Source organism: Trachypithecus francoisi, unplaced genomic scaffold, assembly GCF_009764315.1.
Source record: "Trachypithecus francoisi isolate TF-2019V2 unplaced genomic scaffold, Tfra_2.0 Lachesis_group2, whole genome shotgun sequence".
Classification (NCBI taxonomy): domain Eukaryota; kingdom Metazoa; phylum Chordata; class Mammalia; order Primates; family Cercopithecidae; genus Trachypithecus; species Trachypithecus francoisi.
In genome coordinates this window covers 144,168,502-144,188,600 of record NW_022681465.1, presented here as the reverse complement: position 1 = coordinate 144,188,600, position 20,099 = coordinate 144,168,502, and the positions used below count along the sequence as shown (strand labels likewise).

Here is a 20,099-nt window from a genome sequence, read left to right as displayed (position 1 = left end):
ACAGCATCAATATTGGTTGCTGATATGGCTGGTTTGGGGATAATGGGATTAAAGTGAGAGATTGTTAACTTTTAAAAGTATATACACATTTACACATTCCCCTCATTTTTCCCTCTCACATGGTGAGCATATACCACTTTAATAATTTTTGAATTTCAGTTTTGAAGAAAACATTTTGCCAATTAGTACACATTAAAAAGTAATTCCTCTCACCTAGATAATGGGTAGATAGGCACAGCAAACCACCATGGCACACGTTTATCTTTGTAAGAAATCTGCACGTCCTGCACATGCATCCCAGAACATAAAATAAAATAAAATTTTTTTAAAAGAAAGTAATTCCTCTCACTCTCAAAATAAATACAAAAGGAAATCAGTCACCCAGACTTTTGTCCAAGTTTGGCTCCAGCATTACCCAGTGATCTTATCAGGTTCTCAATTGCATCATTTCAAAAGGGAATAATCATATCTAATTTTTGTACTAAATATGAGGATTCAATGAGGTAACATTTAAACAGGACCAAGTGTGGAAGGTATCCTAATGAAATCTGTTTCTTAAGAAAGGTAGGTAGGTTTGAAGGATTGTAGGGCCATCCTTGAATGTCAAGAACTGCCATAGTCTGAGTTTTGGTTTAAGCTTTCTTCTGTGACTGAAATGCCCTTCCTTCTTCTTCTCCTTATCTTCAAATCCTTTATCATCCATCAAGTCATGGATCAAATATTATTACATCAAAGAAATCTTTCCGGATTTCTGACGGAGCATGAATGGTTCTTTGTGCTGGTTCCCATGTTCCCATGTCTGTGCCTCTGTTATGCTGTGCCCTGTTGAGTATATTTTGTTGGTTATGCACATATATCTTCTGCATCAAGACTGTGAGCTACTTGAAAGCAAAAATCATGGGATATTCAACTGTGTACCCTTACTGTCTTGCCCTTGGCTAGAAGCTCTATGATTTAAATTTCTTCGCTTCTTGCAAAATACAAGAAACATTTACAGAACAGCTGCTCTCTGTTAAACACTGTTCTAATTGCTCACGATTGCACCAGGAACATTGAACAGAAGAGGCCAAATTCTTGCCTCGTGGAGCTTACATTTTAATGAAAGTAGGCAGAAAAAGGAATGAAATAAATCAAGTTTTAACATTGTGTTAAAAGATATGTATTAAAAAATCTATATCCATAGGAGAAAAAATTAAGCAGCCAAAGAAGATAGACATATTAGGGTAGATGATGCAGTTTTAAATAAAGTGATCAAGGAAGCCTTCACTGAGAAGGTGATATTTAGGAGAAGACCTTAATAAATGAAGGAGCAAGCCTTGTAGCCATCTTGGGAAAGAGTAATTTAGGCACAGGGAAGAGGAAATGTAAGGTCCTATCAAAAGAACATACTTGGACTGTTTAAAGACTGACAAGGATCCCAATATGGTTGGAGTGAAAAGAAGAAAAATGATGAGTAGGAGAAAGCAAGGGAAGTGAATAGCTCAGATAGGATCTTTGCCACCATTGTAAAGAAATTTTAAAATGTAGCATTTGCTTCAAAAGAGATGGGAAATGTCAGAAAGAATTAATCTGAATTGAATTCTATTTAAATGGAATTACTCTATCTACTCAGCATTTCTGTAAAAAGCTAGGTGTAAATTCCCTCAGGTACTTGAGTCATGATAGAAAGTTTGGGATTTGGGACAGAATAGTGATGATGTAGATTGTGTCCTCAGCATGTCACAGGGGAATTCTCTGCTGGGAGTTAAACACACCTGGTTGGAACTCCCATGTAGCCTCTACCAGTTTTGGTATCTCAGACATGATACCAATTAGCCTCCCTGAGCCTCAGTTTCTTCACCTGTCATATGCAGAAAACAATGCCTCCTCAACTCAATTCAATTACATTGAGATTATGAGATTACAAGGAGATAATAGTGCGAAAGGGTCACAAAAGAAAAATTCTATGCAGATGAAAGAGATTCTTGATCTTTAAGAACAGGTATACCTGCTGGCTGCAGACACGGGTCTTATTGGAGTGTAGGGGAAGAAGGCAATGAAGGGGAGGAAGAGGAAATACACATTGTAAAGCAGTTGGGAAATCTTCAAAATCTCTATAGATCATTGGAGATCTTTGTCGGCGACCTGTTAGGAATTTACCAAATCCCGTATTGATATGGCACTTTCCCAACCCCCAACATGAAAAAGTGATTTCAAAGTGTACAACAGACAGGTGAAGATAAAGGCAGAAAAGTTCTGGTAGAGTGTACTTCTCACATATAGCTAGTGTATTAATTAATATAGTTGTAGTAAATGCGTTATCCAGGCAGAAATCAGAGAGTCAACATCGGAAAAGAGATTTTGCAGCCACATTTGGTGGGGAGAAGCAGTTTGTGTGCCAGATACTGAATATAATAGACATCCTAGGTAATTTAGTTAAGTGGGATGTGATATTTGAAATTGACACAATCCCTAGAAAACGCAGTGTGAGTTGTCTGAATTTACTGTGGAAGGTAACATGCATTTTTCAACATTTGGTAGACATTCACTCTTGGTTTGTCTACCTGTATTATTAAAATTATTTTTGCTGCATGCAGACCTCTTTTGGCTAAGTAAAAACAGGAAGACAGACAAACAAACAAAACATTTATTAAACATACACTTGAGTTACTTCCAGAGTTTCTGTGTTTGGGAAGGACAAAACCCAAGACAGCTTTTGAGAACACAGTAGAAGCAGCACATAGAAACATAGAAACCGTATTCTAGATTAGAGCACTGCTTTAATTGGCATCTTGCTCCATGATTAGATTTCAGTCTTGTCTTACTGTCTGCATTAAATAAATCTGGGAGAATACTGTATTTCTAGCTCTGCTGTCACATTTTCCTTCTGGTAAGTGGGCAAGAACCACAGCCACGGCTGCAGAGGATCCACCTCTGTGTAATAAGGTGGTGGCATGAAAGGGCTGCACTAAACATTTCGAGGACTCTTCCATCCCTGACACTGCTATTCTATGAGAAAAATAGTGACTCTGGGGGAAAGCAATGATTTTACTAATTTTATTTTTTTTTTATTTTTTTTTATTTTTTGAGACGGAGTCTGGCTCTGTCGCCCAGGCTGGAGTGCAGTGGCCGGATCTCAGCTCACTGCAAGCTCCGCCTCCCGGGTTTAGGCCATTCTCCTGCCTCAGCCTCCCGAGTAGCTGGGACTACAGGCGCCCGCCACCTCGCCCGGCTAGTTTTTTTGTATTTTTTAGTAGAGATGGGGTTTCACCCTATTAGCCAGGATGGTCTCGATCTCCTGACCTTGTGATCCGCCCGTCTCGGCCTCCCAAAGTGCTGGGATTACAGGCTTGAGCCACCGTGCCCGGCCGATTTTACTAATTTTAAAAGGTCAGTTTTTAAGTTTACTAGCATAGGAAAGTGGGCTCAGATAGTTTTAAAATACTTTCCAAAAAAAGATGTGTAAAACTTTTAACTCTGAAACTGCATACATTTTTAGGAGTTGAGAGCTTGTTTTGAGGTCAGGTTTTATTCCTCTTTCTGTCACTTATTGGCTCTGTGAATTTGAACTTGCTACATTATCTGGGCTTTAGTCCTCCTATTTTGAACCATTCTTTGATTATCCGTTTGAACATATAAACATATAAATATTCACCAGGATATATATATATATATATTTGCATCATTAAAACTTTAAACATGGCCAGAAAAAATTACTAATTGCAACACGAATCTTCTCAATCAACTATGTGATCCCAAAGCGCCATATTTATTCCAACTTTCTAAAAGCAAAAATGCAGTCGGGGTGTTCAAAATGAATTCTGTTTGGTTGAAGCCAGAGCCTGAATCCTGAGAACTCGCTGGGAGTTGCGTTGAAGGCTCTGTCCTGGAGGACTTGTGAAGCAGAACTGGAAAAGCAGGATTTGGCTGCTCTTGGATTGTCCAGGAGCCACATGGGTGTGTCCTTTGAAACACAAGTCAAAGAGAGGAAAGCAATTAACAAGTAGAGAGGATTTAAGATGTTAAATAAACCAAAGAACTTTTAACCTTTTCCTTAACATTTTTATGCTTCTGCACTATAAAATACAAGAGGTTTCATAATAAAGTCAACTATAATACATATTTAAGGAAATAAGCAACAACAACAAAAAAGGAAAAATTCCAAATGTATAAAGAATCAGAAACAAGAATGAAGGGAGAATGTGCATTGAATAAACCCCTAAGGATAAGCTGAGTCACCAGTTTTACTGAGTTTCTGGATAGATAGATGATGAAAAAGAAAAAACTAAGTCACATAAGTCTTTTTTTTTTTTTTTTTTTTGAGACAGAGTCTTTCTCTGTCACCCAGGCTGGAGTGCAGTGGCGCGATCCTGGCTCACTGCAGCTTCTGTCTCGCAGGTTCAAGTGATTCTTCTGCCTCAGCCTCCCTAGTGGCTGGGACTATAGGCACCCACCACCATGCCTGGCTAATTTTTTTGGCTTTCACAGTGTTAGCCAGAATGGTCTCTATCTCCTGACCTTGTGATTTGCCCGCCTCATCCTCCCAAAGTGCTGGGATTATAGGCATGAGCCATAGTTTCACTCTTGTTGCCCAAGCTGGAGTGCAGTGGCTTGATCTCAGCTTTTCACAACCTCTGCCTCCCAGGTTCAAGAAATTCCCCTGCCTCAACCTCACAAGTAGATGGGATTACTGGCACATGTCACCATGCCTGGCTAATTTTGTATTTTTAGTAGAGGAGGGGTTTCTCCATGTTGGTCAGTCTGGTCTCGAACTCCTGACCTCAGGTGATCTGCCCGCCTTGGCCTCCCAAAGCGCTGGTATTACAGGCGTGAGCCACCGTGCCCAGCTGTCACATAAATCTTACAAGCAGAAAAGAGGAATCTGACTTTAGGGAAGGCATTTTTTTTTTCTTGCCTAATTTCTAAAAGAAAAATTTTCCGTAAGACTTCATGAAAGGGTTACAAGTGACATTGTGGCCAAGGGCGGTTTTGCTCATCCGGTGCACTGGAATTTTCTGTCTGACTTACTTATTCTTAGATCCCTCCCTAGGAAGCTCTGACGGAGCCAGTCTAAGCATAAAAATCTAGTGTGTCCTGTAGTAGATTTTGTCTTAATCCAAAACACTTGTATAGAAATTAAGAATTCATTAAGTGACTTTCTATCCATTACCTCTTTTGATAATTTTAGTAATCTAGTGAGGTTCATCCAAATTTGTTCTTATGCAGGAAAGAAAATTTGTATTTAAAATATCAAATGACTTAAGACACAAAAAAAAGATGACTTGAATTCATATGATTTTAAACAATGCAGGACAAGTGGAGTTAGAATTTTAAGTCTATTGAAAATATTAAGGCCAGTAAAAATCATGCCAATGTTGTTCAGTAGAGGTTGAGAGGCTCTCAGATGAAACCAGGTATTCAGTTATTGGATATTTTTCCAAATACTGTACCTCTCTCTACTCATCATATCAGATAGTGTGTAGAATCTCTTCTCTCAGAGTTCACCTTATTTGTAGAGCATTCATAATGCTTATCCCTTCCTCCAGATATTCTTTATCTTTTCCAAGGCATTCCCAAGGCCCCTTTATACATAACTTTATCATTTCCTTCCACAGTTATGAGATACACAGAGCTACATGATTGCTGAGTCCATAAACTTCTCAATAGCCAGCTAGGTTTTCATTTCAGTAGCATTCACTGATTGACATTGTAGGTATGGATTAAAGAAGAGTTAAAGAAACTTGTTAAAAATAAATAAATAAAGGAGGGACTGGCTGGGTGTCGTGGCTCATGCCTGTAATCCTAGCACTTTGGGAGGCCAAGGCGGGTGAATCACTAGGTCAGGAGTTCGAGACCGTCCTGGCCAACATGGTGAAACCTCATCTCTACTAAAGAAAATGCAAAAATTAGCCAGGCATGGTGGTGCACACCTGTAGTCCCAGCTCTTGGGAGGCTGAGTTAGGAGAATCAATCACTTGAACCCAGGAGGCAGAAGTTGCAGTGAGCCTAGATGGCACCACTGCACTCCAGCCTGGGCAACAGAGTGAGACTCCATCTCAAAAAAAAAAAAAAAAAGAAAAAAGAAAAGATCAATGTTGATAAGAGAAACATAAGATCTATCTATCCAACTATCTATCTTAATTTAGGAAATGCCAGCTGCATGCCGTGTCTTATACCTATAATCCCAACAGTTTAGGAGGCTGAGGTGGGCAGACCACTTGAGGCCAGGAGTTCGATATCAACGTGGGCAGCACGGTGAAACCCTGTCTCTACTAAAAATACAAAAATTAGTCTCTTTCTTAGTTGCTTCCTTCTCCTTAGTTTAATGTTTTGTTTTTTTGTTTTTTTGTTTTTTTTTTTTACATCCCTAGATTGAGCCATTCCTCCCGGCTCATCAGGGCATCTTAAGTTGATCATGCATCAATTCCAATTTTTTCATATGCAGTTAAAAAAATATGGTATTAAGATTCCCTATGTTTTAAAAATTCATAAGGAGAAAAGTGGGGCTCAGGCAGGTAAAGTGCCCTGACCATGGTTACATAACCATTAAGTGGCTGATGTAGAAGTTGAACTTACATCTTGTCTGTGTCTTCTGCTCTTTCTGCTCCTCCATGTGGCCTTGCCTATTGGACTACGTCATAGACCAGACCTGTAGGGTATACTCTAAGGATCTGGGGTGTGGGGTCCAAAAATTATATGTGCGTACCAGAAGCCTGAATGAAGGTAAAGTATTAGGACACCTGCAAGAAGAGAGAGACTGTTCTCTGAGAAGATGGGAATGAAAACATACAAACAGAAGTGACTGAGTTTAAAAGCTTAATTGGCCTTAGGGTAAGAGTCAGGCGTGTCTGGGTTGGGCATGTTTTGATTTCAATACCCAAGCCTGATTCTCATCCTTAGAAGCATATGGGAAAGGGTGGACTAAGTTCTAGGGGAATACAATAGTGGCTTTCTGAACTTACATTAATCACACCCAGATTATGAAATGGAGCCAATAGGGAAAAGGAGTATTTCCAGACCAGATCACAAACAGAAGTTGGGAAAGGCCACACTTCCTGAATATGCATATAGAGTAACTCAACTGAGCAAAGGAGTAGTGTTGTATTTCTATGAACATCTTGAGATACGTCTTAGATTGCTTAGCTTAATCATTATTCTCCGCTGCCTTCTCCTATACTATTCTGCTCTGTTCTCCAGTAGCACCGTGGCTTAGAGATACAGCACAGGCCCTGGAATCAGGCTGCTTGAATTCAAATTCTGTCTTCCTCCTTTATTAATAGAGCCACATTAGCAAACCTCCCTGAGCCTTTATGTCCTTATTTATAAAATTTAAGAATAATAATATCTATTTTGCATAGGGATTATGAATTAAATTAAATACTACATAGCACTTAGTCATTAATCACTTAGCTTAATGCCTGAAACAGAGTAAGAACACCGTTCATACCAGTTACTAATATTACTACTTTTCCAGATCTAACACTTCTGTGTTTATATTTCAATATGCATTTTCAGGAGAGAGCTGAGTAGGGAAAAACAAGTATTTCTGAGCACTCAAACTATATTGTTTGCCCATAAATCTAACTGCGTGAGATAGAAAGTTTATTATCCTTTTTCTTTGAATTAGGTTCAGCAAATTTCACTCTTCTCATGAGTAACTAACTGCATGACTACATGGGTCCTTAGATTGTTAGTGCATGCTAGCCCTCATTTCACAGTCTGAACTTGTACAAAGCAAGTTCCTAGCAGAGTTGTGACAGGAACCAGGTCTCCAGATTTGCAATCCTTATTCACTTCATCTCACAGTTGTACCTCCTGTCTTAAGAAAATTTTATTAGGGCGGTCGCGGTGGCTCACGCCTGTAATCCCAGCACTTTGGGAGGCCAAGGCGGGCGGATCACGAGGTCAGGAGATCGAGACCATCCTGGCTAACACTGTGAAACCCCGTCTCTACTAAAAAATACAAAAAACTAGCCGGGCGAGGTGGCGGGCGCCTGTAGTCCCAGCTACTCCGGAGGCTGAGGCAGGAGAATGGCGTAAACCCGGGAGGCGGAGCTTGCAGTGAGCTGAGATCTGGCCACTGCACTCCAGCCCGGGCGACAGAGCGAGACTCCATCTCAAAAAAAAAAAAAAAAAAAAAAAGAAAATTTTATTATTAGAAACTTGTACATGATAAAAGTACATTCATTTAAGATTAATTTAAAAAACTACAGTAAGAATTTTTTTAAATATACTTTTTCTGCTTGTAGGTAGACATGGGTAACCAAAATTATTAAATAAAACTAGACAGACCCTTTTTCCTTTGTCCAATACACTGTTATTTCAGTTGTAAATTTTAAGTGAAAAATCACCTGAGGATGTCACTTTGATGAATGCTTTCCTTGATTATCATCAAATTCCATAAATCCTCTTGAGAAAAAAAGAGAAAATAAGAATTACAATTCAGACTGAACAGGAGTGTTAGAGTGATCACAAAGGTGCTGTATAATGTTTGAGCCATACTGTTCTTCTCCAGATTTTTCTATGTCAGAAAGAAATAAGACCTAAAATTTCCACATAGTTCATAGTGGACAAGCAATTTATGCACAATTATCTTTTTGCACCTGCCAACAAACCCATTAGTTAGGTATCTATTCACACATAAACTCCATAAAGGCATATATTTTGGCATATTTTTTCAGTAATATATTCCAAGCACCTAGAACAGCGCATGGAAAATAGTAGAAATTAATAAATATTTATTGAATGCATTTTTATTGTCTCTTTTTGTGTGTGAGAAAACCTTTGAAGCTCAAAGATTAAACAACCTGTCCAAAGTACATGGCTGGTAAGTTGCAAAGAAAAGTTAAAAACTTGGCTCTCCAGAGTCATTACTAAATGCTAGAAACATTATGCCCTATGGCTTAAGGACTGGGTACCAGGATATCTGCTGAGATCGTAGAAGATAACTAAAATGTGGTTTGTGAATTATAGTCTAGTGGAGAAAACAGACAACTCAGATACAAGTAATTTAATACAATGTGGGGATAAAAGTTGTTTTGAAGATTTCTGCAAAGCATTATGAAATCCCTGAACATGAAAAACTGAAATTTCTGATGTCTGTGACTTTTTTACAGAATTCGTTTCTGAATTGGGCTCTAGAAAATGATGAGACTTGCCAAGTGAACAGAGTGGGGTTTTGGTTTGGGGGCTAGGCATTTTCAGCAGAGGAAAAAATCACATGCACAGATATTGGGGGTTTATACAAACGTGACCTGCTGTAAAATGAAACTCATTTGTCATTGGGCTTAAGGTTGCACAGGTGAAAAATGTGACTGAAAGATACATTGGCATCAGAGAAGGACCTTTGACATCAGCCTAATGCATTTACTTGAATTTTGGAGACAATGGAAATTCATGAAAAACTTCTAAGCATGACAGTTATATGACCAAATTTACATTTTTTGATGTAAGTTCTGGTAGTAGGTAGAAGATGAATTGGTGAGGCAGAAAGAAAGTAGAACTTGTTAGAAATCCAACAAAAAGAGAGAAAGAAAAGAGTGGAATTTATTAGAAATCCAATAAAAAGAACTTGGGAAAGAGATGATGAAGGACTCAACTTGACCAGCTAGTCAGTGGACCTGAGAAAGAGAAATGTATATAGGGTGCATATACTTATACCTGAGGACGGTATATAAGGTAGAACATTCAGCAATTCAATGAAGGTGGTGATGAGCAGGAAGGATTTGAGAAGATCCTTGGGTTTCTGGATTCTGGGTGGATGACGATGTGACTTAATGAGATATGGAGGAGGGTTTTGAGTGAGATGATGGGCTTGGCTTTAAACCAGTGAAATTTGAAACAGTAGTAGAAAAACGATGGAATTTTGTAGCAAGCAATCAGTTATTTCATCTGGAGCTCAGGAAAAATATTGCAACAGAAATGTGAATTTGAAGCTCATTAGATTATAGGCAGTATTCCCAATGTGTAAACTGCAATGTGAAAAACCAAGCACATTTGGAATTCTAAGGAACAATGACATTTGGTGGGCAGGTGCATGAAGAAAAGTCAAATAAAAAGAATGAGAAAGAATGACTAGCGGTAGAGAGAGAACCAGGAAAATATGTCATGGAACCCACAGGAGAAAATATTCCCAAGAATTAAGGGCTCTCAAAGGGTGAGAGGAGTTAAGAATATGTATATTTTTCAGAAAAATGATGAGCAAAATGCAGTCTAGGTAGCTCCGAGGTAATCCAAAAGCAAGTGGAGAAAACAATCCAGTCTCTTCACTGTCCCCAAAGCTTGTCTCTAGCATTTATTATGCATCTGACACACCACTTAGGCATCATACATATTGGAGTAAATAAAGTAAAATTCTCACCTTTATGAATCTTTGTTATTCCTCTCATTCTCTCTTCCAAATCAAATCTTGTTCAGTCATTCAAGGCCCAAATTACATCTTGCCTTTGCCATAAACACTTCCCTAAGCACATTGGCCCCACTGACAGCTCCTTTCACTGGAAACTGCCTGTGATATTTGGCTGACATGTATCTTGCCAGACTTATTGCATTGTGCATTGGTTTATGTAATTCTACCATAAGGACTGCAAATTATTTGAGGAGAAGGGATTAAGAGTCTAGATTTTTCCTTCACAATCCATGTCCCCATTTTGTACATGTTAAGTGCTTAGCAATACTTTCTGATGTCTCCTCCTATCCTCCACCCCCTATTTTGCTTATGGTCTTCCCTTGAACAGGGAATTATGGGTATGCCTTAGGTCCTGGCTCTACCACCCGCAGATTTATCTCTTGAGCAGACATTGCTGTGTTTTTGAGCAAAGATCCTTCGGGATTTCTCAGTCATATTAAGGTAGATGGGCTTTAGGTCTCATCTGCAATATATCTTTCCTTAATTAATGAATTCAAGTGCCTGACACTATACGGCAGGTACTGTGCTCTTGCAACCAGTCAGGTGATCTGGTCTCTACTTTCACTTAGCTACTTGATTAAAAATAAATAAGTCATTTCAGATGATAACAAATATTATGACACTGTAACAAGGTAAAGTGAGAGAATAACAGGCAGTGGGAATGGAAGAAGACAGTATTAACAAGAATGGTCATAGAATAGTTTCTGAAGAAGTGACTTTGAGATTAGCTGCAGGCCCAAGAACTAGTCATGAGAAAACGGGAGCATTTTAGAAAGGAGAGAGAGCAAGGGAAGAGTAATAATTTCTAGCAACAGAAAGAAGGCCATTTACTCAGAATATAATGAGGGAAAGGGAAATCAGTAGATGAAGGGCCATTTCTGAGCCTAGAGTGGACAACAATTCTTTAGCATATCACAGAGTCAACTCTTATGGCTAACACAGAGAAAAATGTCCTATTTTATACTTGCAAAATTCCCTAGGGAAGGAATGAAAAGAACTATTAGTGTTTTAACTCCTTGCTTTGCTGTGTTAATGTAACAACACTAATTCAACTGGAGCCTAATCTTTAGTTTGTATCTAATGGGTGGTGCTTCTCTTGTTGGCCTATGTCTTTCCTTCTTGTTTACATTAACCATCTTGGAAAGATAACAGTTGCAAAAGCACCCACAATAGGAAATGTGGCAATTTTAAAAAGCACCTGGGAATTTTAACTATTTGTGGAGAAGGATTGCCTGTAGAACACTGCCCAATCAGATGACAATCTATCCCTTTAAGCAGATGAGAGATTACAAAAACCCTGATAACTCCTACGCGGAAGTGGTTCTTAATCTGCTATTGGTTAAAGACCCCTTTGAGAATCTAATAGAAGTCATGAACACTTTCCCCAGGAAAATGCAAAACACATACACATACACACACACACACACACACACACACACACTGACACAAAATATTAATAAGGGCTGGGCGTGGTGGCTCACGCCTGTAATCCCAGCACTTTGGGAGGCCGAGACGGGTGGATCATGAGGTCAGGAGATCGAGACCATCCTGGCTAATAGGGTGAAACCCCATCTCTACTAAAAAATACAAAAAAACTAGCCGGGCGAGGTGGCGGGCACCTGTAGTCCCAGCTACTCGGGAGGCTGAGGCAGGAGAATGGCGTGAACCCAGGAGGCGGAGCTTGCAGTGAGCTGAGATCCGGCCACTGCACTCCAGCCTGGGCGACACAGCGAGACCCCATCTCAAAAAAAAAAATAATAATAATAATAATAATGATAAAAATGTAAAGGCTTTCTGGAACTTTAAGGCCCATCCATGCAGCCCAGAACACCTGATCAAGGCATGACTTTTGAAAATTTCTGTATATCAGAATTACCTGAAAAGCTTGTTGGAAACCATATCCATGGCCTTGTCCCCAGAACAATGCAAAATGGGTTGCAGAAATCAGCATTTAAAAAAATAAATTCCCCCAAGGGATTCTGTAACAGGTGGATAGACCACACCTAGTGAAACTCTGCCTCAGGATCTATATGGGAGAAAATTAGAGAGCAGAGGCTTAGAGCGGTGGAAACCGAAAGCACCTGGAAATTCAGAAGAGTGAATTTCATCCTGGAGCACTGAAATTCGGGAGATTAATATGGGGAGAATAAAGCACACAGTAAGGTAATAGTGTCAAATCAGAACTACATAGGCAAAAATAACATGTATTGGGAATTAGACACAGGCTTGGAAGCAGGCTGAGAATATTGGAAAGACTCTGGGATTGGTGATCTGCCGGAAGGCAGTCCCTCATAATGAAACCAACACTCATGCTGAGAGGTTCTCTTGTTTGTCTCTAAAGAGAGGTTATCTACTGTCTCTGCTAACCTTCTTGAGCTACTCAAGCTAGAAAATATAGGCAGCATTCATCACATCCATCACTAATGAGCGAATCACTACCTCTTATCTTCATCACGTAATCACAGTGCTTACCAGGGGCGGGCCATCTATTATTTTAACTTTACAGTTAAAATAGGAGCAAATAGGGGCCTTCAGAGTGGGAGGGCCTTGTTCAAGACCACCTAGTAAAATAGCACCTGAGTTAGAATCAGAACTTGGCTTTTCATTCCTTACTCTAGTGCTCTTCCTCCTCCCTATTTGGTCCTGAGATTAAAAAAAAAAAAAAAAATTCCTGTATGGAACCACTTGATGGGAATGTGCTTTCCCCCCAAAAAGCTCAGGGCAGTGAATTCAGATGCAAAGTATATTTTAAGTAGGGCAACATTTTTCAATGAAAAATAACACATTTACTGGTGCCACAAATTATGTTTCTCATATATTTTAATTACATGTGATCATTGTGTGGTCATTATGAACAGAGAACTGAACAAAAAACAACGTTTGTCTCAGTGCTTACGTGCTCCTGGACATGGAGCGGAGGATGAACTCGACTGCATTCTCAATGATCTCTGTGCCCAGGAGGTTTAGGAATTTGGGGAAGTCTGGCTTTGGGTCTTTGCCTGAGTCGTCTGGCTTGTCGTCTGGCTTGTCTGGTTTGTCGTCTGAAAAACAGAGCAGAATCTCAGAGGTGATTCTCAGCAACAAAGAAGGAAGTCTCCTTTCCGTGTGGGGAACTCTTGGGATTCTTTCTGACCCACTCACTAATTTCATAGCCTTATATGGTTATATTCATCGAACATTTAATGCCTGTCTGGATAAAATCTTCACATGCATTATCTCATTTATTTGTAAAAACAAACAAATAGACCAACTGATATTGATACTGAGGTAGACACTGGCACTGCCTTTTGAGTGAGAAAAGCAAAGTTCCTAGAAGCTAACTACTTATCTCAGAGTTAAGCAGCCAGTAAGTGCCAGTGCCAGGACTGACATACAAAATGTCTGCTTTTCTATATGATCTCCATGCCCATCGTAATAATAATATTAAAGATAAATTCTCAACTGGGTGAAGTGGCTCATGCCTATAATCCCAGCACTTTGGGAGGGCGAGATGGGAGAATTGCTTGAGGACAGGAATTTGAGACCAGCCTGGGTAGCATAGTGTGACTTCCATCTCTACAAAAAGTAAAAAGTAGCCAAGTGTGATGGTGCACACCTGTAATCCCAGCTACTTGGGAGGCTGAGGCAGGAGGATCTCTTGAGCCCAGAAGAAGGGACTGTAGTGAGCCATGATTGTTCCACTGCACTCCAAGCCTGGGTGACAGAGTGAGACCCTGTCTCTAAGAAATAAAATAGATAAATACAAATGAACCATTTGTTGAGTACATGTCTAAGATGATCTACATGGATTGTCTTATTTTATCATAGCAACTCCACAAGGTAGGAACAATTATCCCAATTTCAAGGTAAAGAAATATAATTTGAGAGATGTTTAGAAACATGTTGAAAGTCGCACAGTTAGTAAGTGGCAGAAATACAATTCAAACCCATGTCAGTTTGGCATTAAAACTTGGATTCTAAAGTACTCTATGATGAGCTGCACAGTCTTTGATGGAAAAGTTATGCAGTTTGCACTTCTTTTAGAAGATTCAAAATAGTATAACAATAATGATGACAAAGAAATTCTATCATTTGCATATCACCTAGTAGTTTCGTAAACAGTGATTTTACAAATGTTGTGTAATTTTACCCCCCCGGGGCAATCTTACAGAGTATGCATTTTTTTAGCTCACTGAACTAAGAAAGTGAAAAGATTAACTGGCTTATGGATGACCTCACAGAGAGTAAGAAAAATGCTGGGACGATGACTGCAGACCTCTTACACTAGATTCTTTTTTTTTTTTTTTTTTTTTTTTGTGAGAAAAAGTCTCACTCTGTTGCCAGACTGGAGTGCCGTGGCACAATCTCGGCTCACTGCAACCTCCACCTCCCAGGTTCAAGTGATTCTCCTGTCTCAGCCCCCCAAGTAGCTGGGACTATAGGCGCCCTCCACCACGCCTGGCTAATTTAGTTGAGACGGGGTTTCACCATGTTGGCCAGGATGGTCTCGATCTCTTGACCTTCTGATCCATCTGCCTCGGGCTCCAAAAGTGTTGGGATTACAGGCGTGAGCTACCGTGCCCAGCCCTCTTACACTAGATTCTTAACCGCCCGTTGGAATGAGGGCCAAGGATCCAGAGTGAGGTCGATTACATCCAAGATCCCTTGCGGGCTTTTTGGCTTGGCTTGGTTGTCTTTATTCCCAGGAGATGAGCAGAGATGGAAGAGTAACAGTAGCTACCTGTGGTCTCCCCTCTGAGCCCTGGTCACAGGATAAAGTGGGACCTTTATTTTTTAATTTTACTGTTCCCTGACAAGTAATGTTACCAGACTGGGTAAATAAAAATACAGGATGCCTAGTTAAATTTAAATTTCAGATAAACAACAAATGCTTTTCTGGTACTATAAGAATGATCCATGCATTAATTAGGACACACTGATGCTACTGGTACTATAAGAATGATCCATGCAGTAATTAGGACACACTGATGCTAAAAGATTATTCATTGTTTATCAGAAATCCAAGTCTAACTGTGTTTCTTGTATTTTATCTGGCAACCTCAGCACAAGTTTTAACTCAAGAAGTCCCAACTTCTAGACAATGTACCCCTGACTTTGGATAAAGAAATGTAACTACCTTTTGTGTGGAGGTTGTCAAATTATGTCAAAAACTTTACATCTATATTATATCCTAAAATGAAAACTAGTAGTGAAAAAGATTGGCAGGCAATTCTATGAGCGTTTATTGTTTACTATGACACAACTAAAGATTTGATAGAAGCACCAGTTTGAGACTTATAACCAAAAGCAATATACTAATCATTACCTATTCATATATCCGATTATTGGTTCTTTCATTCAAAAAGTATTTTTAAGCCTACTTTTTTAATGTTTTATTTTTGAAACAGGGCTTCACTCTCTCGCCCAGGCTGGAGGGCAGTTAAGTGATTATGGCTCACTGCAGCCTCAACCTCCCGGGCTCAAGAGATCCTCCCACCTCAGCCTCCTGAGTAGCACGGACTACAGGCATATGCCACCACAGCTGGCTAATTCTTATATTTTGTGTAGAGACGGGGTTTCGCCATGTTGCCCAGGCTGGTCTCGAACTCCTGGGCTTGAGTGATCTGCCCACATCAGCCTCCCGAAATGCTGGGATTACAGGCGTGAGCCATCGTGCCTGGCCCAAGCCTACTATTTTGTGCATAGTTATGCTAAGAGTCAAGGTAAAAAAAAGAAAACTATAGATATGACCTTCACATAAAGTGCCGGGCAACCTAGGTACTCAGAAGGATTGTTTTGTTTTTATCGTGGGAAGGTGGTGGAAACAGAACTCATGTGTAAGATGCCTATTGTGCAGGTACTGCACCAGTGCTTTCAGCACATGCCTTAATCGTCATTCAGCTCAGTAGTGGTATCACAATTACAGGAGAGAAGACAGATGCTCAGGAAAATTAAATGACTCACCTGAAATCACTCATCTAGAAAGTGGCTGACCCAGGGTTTGAACCTAATTTTTTCTTAACTCCACAAAGCACATTATTCACATTCTATAATACAACCTCCAAACAATTGTTCTGTAAAGACACTTGCCAAGGGCAAAGCAGTAATTTCTTGCATGAAAGATGAGATATTTTCTCCCGTTTTTCTATCTGGCTACTTGCAAAATAAATTCTATTGACTTGTTATTTTAATATGACACTAAAAGCTGCCTTTTCAAGATGCAAGAAGCCTGGGATTGGAGTGGGTGGAAATCAAAATCTTGGCCTTACCTTGTGAACCCCATATATATATTGAGAGGTATTAAAGTGTAATGGATTGCATGTTCTGGAGTTTTATAGACCTGTTGGATTCCTGCCTTTAACAAAAAATTAGCCATATAACCCTGCACACAGTGCTTAACTTTGCTATCTCTCAGTTTCCTCACATGTTGTCAGGATTGATATTTTATATAATATATATACACACACACATATATATCTATATCATATATACATACATATATCATATATATACCACTTATCACAGTACCAATCCCAAGGTAAACTTACCTTATGTAAATAAATAATAAATGAAAGAATAAATAAATAAATGTTCTCTATTTTATTGTTACTACTACTACTACTAATAGCAACAAAATGACTTATAAAATTCACTTTCTCCTCTAGTACTTTAGAAGATAATATAAATTTTAAAAATGCTATTAAAATATCAAACAATTTATATCCTAGTAACAAATCTTCAAAGCCAATAGTTTGATATTTCCTTTTTTCAAGTATTATATGGGATAGCCTTTATTTACAGTAACTACCTCGTTGAGTTTCTTAGTGAATGTGAACATAATTTCTTAACAAACAGTATTGCTGATATTTGTACAATTTTAATAGTTTGCAAAGTAATTATAAAAGCATATTCATTTGACCTGGTGAAGTTGATAGTCATCCCATTTTACAGATTAAAAAAAAAAAACTGAGGTTCAAAGCAGTGAACTGATTTAACCAGTTTCAGAGTCTATAAGAGACAGGGTGGCGAATGGTCTTGGTATCAGATCTCACCTTTCACTTCACTGTAGTGATTTCTTTAGGAGTAGAATGGACTTAATAATCTCCCTGGCCATATCTAGAGTAATTCTGTTGTAATGTCTGCCTGAGTGTTGTTCAGCCAAGTTACATTCAAAGGATTCTATTACTAAATGTTTGCACTCTCTCTGTTTTCTGGTCTCTCATTCTGAATGGAGCTCACAGTCTTTTGCAGACAAACAATAAATTAATTAATGAGAAGGCAGCATACAGCATGAGCTTCTATGTACTGGAAAAGGTGGGAAAGAAGTAGTTGCTTGATAATAGTAGAAAGAATCTAGGAACTTAGGTTGCACTCCCAGGTGCCACTTCCACCTATATGTATGCTCAAGTAACTTGCCCTCTGCAAGCTGAGTTTATTAACCTGCAAAAAGGAAAATGATAAAACTGCACATGTTTACATCATTGGATTACTATGAGAACCAAATAAGATTGTACAGGACAACAATAGCAGGTAATATTTGTTGCATGCTTATTATCAACCAGGTACGCTTCCAATTTGTTTCATTCCTTTTATTGAATTTTCATGATAACTTTATGAGAAAGTTAAATGTCGCCATTTGTATGTGAGGCCTAGAGAGATTGAATAGCATTCTTAAAGTCACATTTCTGGTTAGTGGTAGAGCCAGGTCTAGGAGTTATATTCCAGAGTACATATTCTTCACCATTGAATATCATTAGGTATAATTATCAAAAAATAAATGCCAGTCAGCTGCCATGGAATTTATACTAGAATAGTGTCATTGTATCATAAGCACATACAAAATTTCAAACTTCATACATCCACTGAAAATAGAGGCTAGGTGTTTGTTAAAATCCTACTTTCCTTGTGTTAGAAGACATACCTCTTGTCTCCCAGGCCAGTGCTATTTCTGCAGTGCCCAAAGACCCCTTCTTTCTTTTATGTTCTGAATCAGTGCCACCAGCTTTCTCTAGTCACTGCTAACTACTGAACAATTCGTGGGCTGTGATCAGAAGCACTTACCTGCATAGCAGGTCAGGATTAAGACAAGCAGTCCCAGGACAACTGTCAGGCGAAGTACTGAGACAGCCATTCTGGTAGCACTGGGTATTGGTGCAGATAAATTGTTCAGATACATCTGAAACATTGCTCCATTTATAAGGTATAGATAGGTGACATCATCTGCTTTGGAATTTGGATTGTTGCACAAGATGTCTGAACAGCTTGCTTTCGGATCTGTACTAATGAGCCATGCCCTATCATTCAAACCAAACATTTTTCAAATAGGGAAAGAAAAACCCTCTTGATTTTAAACATTTGTATCTATAAAGGGTTCTGGAGTGAATCTCTTCAGGCTAGTTTCAAGGCCAGCATTGATAATTAGAGGGATATCAGATAGAATTACTCATCAGTGCCAAGCAGCAGGCAACAAATCAGATTGGCAGGGCAAGCCTACTCCCTCCCTGTACACTCTGTGCCTTCCCTCATGCTCTGGGACAATCCCTTCTCCCAGAGCCCTTTCGCACCCCATCCCTCTGCTCTTGCTCTTCCTTCTTCCTCAGATACCCTCCTCCTCGTCTCTCTTTGGATCACTCCTATGTATTCCTCAGTTCAAATGGCCCGTCTTTGTGAAACCTTCATGATAACCCCTCCACCCTTATCCAGGCAGGGTTTGTTACTTCATCATCTGTCCTACAGCACACTTGACCCCATTGTATAAGAACTAAGTGTTGGCTGGGCGCGGTGGCTCACACCTATAATCCCAGCACTTTGGGAGGCCGAGGTGGGCGAATCACGAGGTCAGGAGTTCGAGACCATCCTGACCAACATGGTGAAACCCCGTCTCTACTAAAAATACAAAAACTTAGCTGGACATAGTGGCAGATGCCTGTAATCCCAGCTACTCAGGAGGCTGAGGCAGGAGAATCACTTGAACCTGGGAGGTGGAGATTGCAGTGAGCCGAGATCACACCACTGCACTCCAGCCTGGGTGACAGAGTGAGACTCTGTCTCAAAACAAACAAACAAACAACAACAACAATAACAAAACTGCCTTATTTATTTAACTTTTATTTTTCTCTTTTTTTCCCATCAACTTTTACTTTTATTTGAAGTTCCGGGCTACAAATGTAGCCATCAGGAATGTACAGGTTTGTTACATAGGTAAACATGTGCCATGATGATTTGCTGCACAGATCAACAGACCGAGTCTCGCTCTGTTGCCAGGCTGGAGTGCAGTGGCATGATCTCGGTTCACTGCAACCTCCGACTCCCTGGTTCAAGGGATTCTCCTGCCTCAGCCTCCTGAGTAGCTGGGACTACAGGCATGTGCCAACATGCCCAGCTAATTTTTGTATTTTTAGTAGAGATGGAGTTTTGCCATATTGGCCAGGATGATCTCAATCTCCTGACCTCGTGATCTGCCCGCCTTGGCCTTCCAAAGTGTTGGGATTACGGGCATGAGCCACCTTGCCCGGCCGGCACCTAGGTGTTAAGCCCAGCATCCATTAGCTATTCTTCCTGATGCTCTCTTTCCCCTTGAAACCCTGACAGGCCCCAGTGCGTGTTACTCCCCTGAATGTGTCCATGTGTTCTCACAGGAGAACTAAGTGTTTTAATAGCTCTCTTCTCTTTCAGCTTGCGGATCTATTTATTTGTTTATTGGCAAAATATTGTACATATTCATGGTGCACAA

At 39.7% G+C, this 20,099-nt stretch overlaps 1 protein-coding gene across 3 annotated transcripts; it reads right to left on the bottom strand.

Annotated features, from left to right (window-relative positions):
* Nucleotides 1-672: 672 nt before the first annotated feature.
* Nucleotides 673-18,564, bottom strand: CUNH5orf46 (chromosome unknown C5orf46 homolog). 3 transcript variants are annotated; one of them, XM_033180733.1, is made up of 4 exons: nucleotides 18,428-18,564; nucleotides 13,284-13,428; nucleotides 8,331-8,388; nucleotides 673-881 (listed from the first exon to the last, which is right to left on the bottom strand). In XM_033180733.1, exons 1-3 carry the CDS (start codon nucleotides 18,549-18,551, stop codon nucleotides 8,340-8,342), a joined length of 318 nt encoding a protein of 105 aa, XP_033036624.1. In that variant the 5' UTR covers nucleotides 18,552-18,564; the 3' UTR covers nucleotides 673-881; nucleotides 8,331-8,339. The 3 variants fall into 3 exon arrangements, with proteins under 3 accessions (XP_033036624.1, XP_033036623.1, XP_033036622.1); XM_033180732.1 differs by lacking the exon at nucleotides 673-881 and adding an exon at nucleotides 3,639-3,943; XM_033180731.1 differs by lacking the exons at nucleotides 673-881; nucleotides 8,331-8,388 and adding an exon at nucleotides 3,639-3,943.
* Nucleotides 18,565-20,099: the final 1,535 nt, after the last annotated feature.